The sequence below is a fragment of the Panulirus ornatus genome, chromosome 68 (genome assembly GCF_036320965.1).
Source record: "Panulirus ornatus isolate Po-2019 chromosome 68, ASM3632096v1, whole genome shotgun sequence".
Lineage (NCBI taxonomy): Eukaryota > Metazoa > Arthropoda > Malacostraca > Decapoda > Palinuridae > Panulirus > Panulirus ornatus.
Genome location: NC_092291.1, coordinates 8,692,382 through 8,698,381, shown reverse-complemented (window position 1 = coordinate 8,698,381; position 6,000 = coordinate 8,692,382). Strand labels below are relative to the sequence as shown.

The window sequence follows — 6,000 nt, the reverse complement described above, 5'->3', positions numbered from 1 at the left end:
TTAATCCCCACTGGCAATACCTCTTTCAAAGACGGACTTTTATGCTGCTTATTCCAGACCGGAAACTCCAGCCCTGGAATTGGAACTTGAGAATTTACAAATTTTAAAATTCTAATTTAGTTCTGGGATTCAGGATCAAGTCGGAATATATTACCTTGTCTGTCTATAAAATTGACAGCGTTATCATATAAATAGCAACAATTTTTCGAGTCGCCTACTTTATATATATATATATATATATATATATATATATATACACACACACACGCTTGCTGTAGACCAACTAATGGTTTTCCTTCGACTACAAAGTATTTCTATATATATGTGCGAAATATTTTTATTTGTCTATACTCTTTGGCGTGGCATTTTGTGGTTAGCTAAAACCATTCCTCTAACGATCCAGCCATTAATCTCAAACCCTCTGACCACGGCGAGCCACATCCTCGGCGACTACTTCCGCTGGCGATCATCCTAGACAACCAACCACTTCAACCCTCGGTCAGGTACTGGGATACGCCGTGGAACACTCATACAAGCTCATAAAATAAATGAAGCATTTGAAAAAAAATATGAATTTTTTTGTTTGCATAAATACGTACTTAGAAATAAAAGGGAAGCTCTAAATACAATAGCTACATAACTGAATAATACAGAATACAGGAAAATACTTACTAAAACATCTACAAGTCATCAGTACACATGAAATACAAAACGGGACAGCAATGCATGAATGAAAATTAAGATAAAGGAATATAAATAAAGTACAGACGAGAGAATAAAGTAATTACTGATCTTTCTACCATCCACACAAGGACGTAGAATTTAACAAAATTTCGTCATCGTTAAAGAATCGCCGAATGAATCAGGTGGCAAATATCCAGTAGTTCGCCACATACCACCAGGTCAGTAGGAATGCCCATTACACACCCTCCCATTTCCTCAACACCAGCCCCTCACATAATGCACCATGCCACTGTACCATTACACTATGGTCGTACGTCCACCTGTTTCTCACACCATTACATCGGCCTAGTGTCACACACACTGTCACAATACTGTTACACTCCTCCGTTACATTACCGAGCTTAATATGCCCTCGTCATTCTATTTCAAGAAACTCCCAAGTATAATTCCTGGAAACAAGACTAAACCAATATTTCCTTCTATGAATATTTTTCCTACACTAACGTCGGTGTGAACCTTCCACGATGCCACATTTCCCCCCCGACATTAATGAACGTACATTCATCCTGCTGGAGGAGCCTAATTCACAGTAATGATGAATAAGAGTGTATATCACCCATCCTTGTTTACCGAACGTAAATCTTTATAAAGGTTCTCCCATGATGGCGGCAACCCTAGGGTCCGTGTTTACCAAGTTTGGCAACCCCGCCCGAGATGTTGCCATGGCGACCAGAACTTTCCCGCTCACCCCTGTGTCAAGATCCCCTCCAAGCGCATTACTCCTCAACTCTGACTCCTAATGCACCCAATCATTAGATTCATATTCCCATAACTGTCAGTGTCTGGAGCGGGAATCTGGAATACTATTACACTTCCAAGTTCAGATTTCAGGAAACTTACGAGAGGGGCGCATCACGTGTATCCCAAGATCATGAAATTGACCGTAATGCCCAGAGAACCCAAGGGCGGAAATGGCGCGATACCCTACCGACGGTTTGAGGTCCCTGTTCCGTCCCTCCCCATGGCTAATTCCGCGCGGGCATTATTCCTTCATTTACTCTACATTGTGTGGCGGATAATAGCGGCAAATCACAGGAGAACGCCGACCGGAGGAGGTGACTTACCTTCTGTTTTGTCTTCTTTAACGCAACGATTTTTGTTTCTCCTCCCACGACAAGGTTGTTGAGGACGCAGGCCCACACCACCACCATCCTCCCATGCCTCACTCTGCTGAGGCTGGTGTTGGCGAGAGGGATCCTTCTGCTGTGGCTAGGGTGAGGGCCAGTGGTTCCTTGTGGCTAGGGTGAGGGCCAGTTGTTCCTTGTGGCTAGGATGAGGGCCAGTGGTTCCTTGTGGCTAGGGTGAGGGCCAGTGGTTCCTTGTGGCTAGGGTGAGGGCCAGTGGTTCCTTGCAGCTAGGGTGAGGGCCAGTTGTTCCTGGTAGCTAGCGCGATGGCCAGTCGTTCCTTGTAGCTAGGGTGAGGGCCAGTTCTTCCTGGTAGCTAGGGCGAGGGCGAGTTCTTCCTGGTAGCTAGGGTGAGGGCCAGTTCTTCCTGGTAGCTAGGGTGAGGAATAATTCTTCTTGGTGGCTAGGCCGAGGGGCACCTCTTCCTGGTGGTCAGGGTGAGGGCCAGTTCTTCCTGGTGGCTAGGGTTAGGGCCAGCTCTTCCTGGTAGCTAGGGTGAAGGCCAGTTCTTCCTGGTAGCTAGGGTGAAGGCCAGCTCTTTCTGGTGGCTAGGGTAAAGGCCAGCTCTTCCTGGTGGCTAGGGTGAAGGGCGGGAGTGAGTTCCTCGCCTCCCGCTTGGCAAGAGCTTCAGACGCACAGCAGCGAGCCCTAACTACCACTCCCACACAGGGAATGACATCAAAGCAGCAAGTATGGAGCCTTCAACCACACGCCAGTCATAATGCCCTACACCACACACACACACATACACAAGTCGACTTTGAGGCTGGGCTGCGACCATTATGGCCTCTTACATCAGCTTCTCCCAAAATGCTGAGGGGAAAAGAGAGGTTTCCGTCGCTCCAAAGTAGTAGTAACCTTATAGACGAAAAGGGCTGTATGGTACAAGGGACCCCGCTTGTTCAGTCACTGTACACAGGTGTGTGTGTGTGTGCCACCCCAGCAAGTCAATACGATACAGCAATTATCCTCAAAAAAAAAAAAAAAAATTGCGTACCGTCTCTCTCTTATACCCCCATTCAGTCCCTATTTAAATGGGACTGTGCATAAATGGACCTTTAACACTGCTGATTCTGTGTTGGTGGTGTCCCTACCTCCTCTACAGGCAGGCTAAATAGGCAGGGGCGCCCTGTTCCTGGACCAGACTTGCTACCCAGGACACAGGTCTAATGGTCTCCACACAGCTCGTCTTCAAAGTCTTAACATTAACTAAATAACGAGACACTGCGTAGAAAAACACCTTTTATTTTTTTTCCTCTGGCAAACTTTTATAAAAATGTCGTCATCTTGTGTTCTGTGTCCTACATATACAAAAATACATGTCAGATCTGCGTTTTTAAAGGCACTAAAGACACGCATACATTATGCAGCATTTCACTGAAAAAATTTACATATTGGTTTACAAATGGATAATAACAGGTACAGGCCATTTCCTTATAACATGGATCCGATTTAGTCGTTAAGTTGAACTATCGTTAACATCTACAGTACTGCACATGATCAAGGATAACATATATCACAATTACCAATGTTCATTTGCGTTAATATACGGTAAGACAATAATATACTCTGAACTATAGCTTCGTAATGTTTGAAACAAAAGAATGATCAATAATTTTGCGTGTGTAGACTATGGATATGTTTACTAGAAACTTAAAAAAAAGAAAATAATCTTCAAAGTTAAAATAAAAATCAAGAAATTATTACATCTCAAAAAATAAGAGAAAATTTCGGTTAATATTCATGTTCAACGAATCTCAACAACTTAAGATATTAAATAACCCTTGTTAATCTTAATTCAGTCTAAAATATATCAGATATAACAGAAAATGGTCCAGTGACTGTACACACAGTTTGGACGCACTTGTAATATGATTCAATACTGGCCAATGAAAAAGTATCACATCAGACCGAAAAATAGAAATAAATACTTATTCTACATAAAGTGAAAAATATATGTATAACTTGTATTTCTAAACTTTTCACCCCATAACAATTCGAAGTTCCATGATGGATTCATTTTATTCAAGGCATTCATTCGAAAAACCTTCCAGCTCACTGATGCCCCAGAGTCGAGGGGTGGAAAACGCCCTCTTTTCTCTCCGTGATCTGATCTAACTTGTCAACAAACATGAACACGTGGGCGGCGACTGATACCAAGCAAATACGACGGTATTTTGTGAGCATTTCCGCCACAATATGAAGATCAGGACAGTTAATCACACAACACTATCTTCTGTGGCGGGTCCTGCAAGGCGGACAGATCCAGAGAGGTAAATTCTGTGTGATCTCTGTCTTGTTCGTCACATTCGTCGATGGGGAAGCCATCTTCATCACACTCCTCTGTCTGCGCCAGCAGGGTCATAGGGTTGACGAGGATGGTGGAGGAGCTGGTGGTGGTTGTGGTGGCGGCGGCTGTGGTGAGGGCTGACGACGCCTTCTCCGAGGGACACGTTGGGGATAACTGCAAGTGGTTCATCGGGTTGTTGTCGTACGCGTTGTTGATGTGGTGCTGCAGGTAGCTGGTGTACACGTCGGAGTACATCTTGTCGTCCTTACTGCAGCCTTGCGATGGCCCGGAGTGGTACGGCGAGCTGTTGAAGATGTAACCATCGTTTTCGTCGTAGAGACTCGGGTCATACTGAGACTGTCGCAGGACGTAGGAGTAGCCCAGCGATGGGTTGGCCAAGTCCAGGTCCTCGTCCTTCTTGAAGTTTGGATCGGGTGGTGGGTACTGCTGGCTGTTGTGATCGCTGGACTGACCCGGTCGTGAGAAAAGTGAAGCCTGTCCTCCTGGGTCGACCGAAGACTGCTGGGTGGCTATGAAGTGGGAACCAGCATGAGGCGCGGCACAGTGGCTGGGTGTTGGCGTCTGTGATGCGGTCTTCTCCCGCATGGCTGAGAGAGAGGTACTTGGCCCTGCTCCACTGGAATCTTCGAGGGCTTCATATTCTGCATTACTTATGTTATATGAACGCACATTCACACCCGCTAAACCCGTGGTTTCAGCTGGGCAACGGTTAACCTCACAAGAAGAGCTGATCCGAGGTTTCACCAGGGGGTTCGAAGTCTGCAGAGTGGATGACTGAGTCGTAGAGGATGGTACCTGAAGCAGGGAGTGAGAGCTGAGGATGTGGCTGGGTCCTCCTGCAACCTGCTGGCTGTACTGTGAGGTTACCTCCTGCTTTAATGTCTTCTTAGCGTCGCGGTCCATGTTCTTGGAGGCAGAGGCTGCTGGGTCGTGCGGTGTGGATTCAGGGTCGTCCCCTGGGCTGCTGGTGTGCTGCACAGAGGTGTCGCTATAGTCTGCAACATCCATGTAAGAGGAGGAGGAGGGAGTGGTGGTGGTGTCGAGGCGTGTGGCAGGCCTAGCAGTGGTCTGCTGTGCAGTTTCCCCCATGGCTTGTGACGCGAAGTTCGGCCGCATCTGGGGCATGGCCAGGGGCATCCCTCCGTACATACTGGTCATGGGCACTGGGTAACCCTGGAAGCCATAGTAGTTGACAGGTGTGGCATACGTTCCATAGTTGTGTACACTTGGCAGTTTGTGCGTCTGTGGCCTCGCCCCTGACAAGCTCTGCGGGTATAGCTGTGGCTTGGGAGCCCAGCGCGAATTCGGAGACGACGGTTTAGACCTGCAACACGAGAAACCTTCAGGTATTCAAACCATCACTAATCTATAACTATATTCATTAACGCTTTGTGACAAACTCCTCAACAAGTTAAAGGTCACAAGGCAGAAGCATCATACATTAAAAACATCTACAATTCAAGACTACAGGACTATCGAAGGAGTGTTGCATGACCTTATCATCTTCAACAAAGCAGAATACGCGACAAACGGTGAGTGACTGCATGACCAACTAAGTAGAGTGTGAGGCTACACGACAAACAAGGTCGAGTGCGTGGTGACCTGCGCAGTAGGTGCCTCCGCTTGCTGGAGGGTGGAGAGGCGAGGTCATCGTCCCCGAAGTCGGGATCCAGGCGCTGGTTGGCCGCCTTCATCAGCTTCTTGTACTTCGACCTGCGGTTCTGGAACCAGATCTTCACCTGAGGAGAGACGACATGGTCACCGGTCGTCGACACCACCACCATCACGAGGAAGAAGAAGAAGAAGAAGAAGAAGAAGAA

At 46.9% G+C, this 6,000-nt stretch overlaps 1 protein-coding gene across 1 annotated transcript in view; it reads right to left on the bottom strand.

Moving 5' to 3' along the window:
- Positions 1-3,098: 3,098 nt before the first annotated feature.
- LOC139747341 (uncharacterized) overlaps positions 3,099-6,000 on the bottom strand; it is a 62,245-nt gene continuing 59,343 nt past the window's right edge. The window contains exons 5-6 of the mRNA XM_071659535.1: positions 5,783-5,919; positions 3,099-5,504 (exon numbers count right to left, since the gene is read on the bottom strand). Of these exons, the coding sequence (XP_071515636.1) occupies positions 4,085-5,504; positions 5,783-5,919 (1,557 nt within the window). The 3' untranslated portion in view covers positions 3,099-4,084. The remainder of the gene's footprint in view (positions 5,505-5,782; positions 5,920-6,000) is intronic.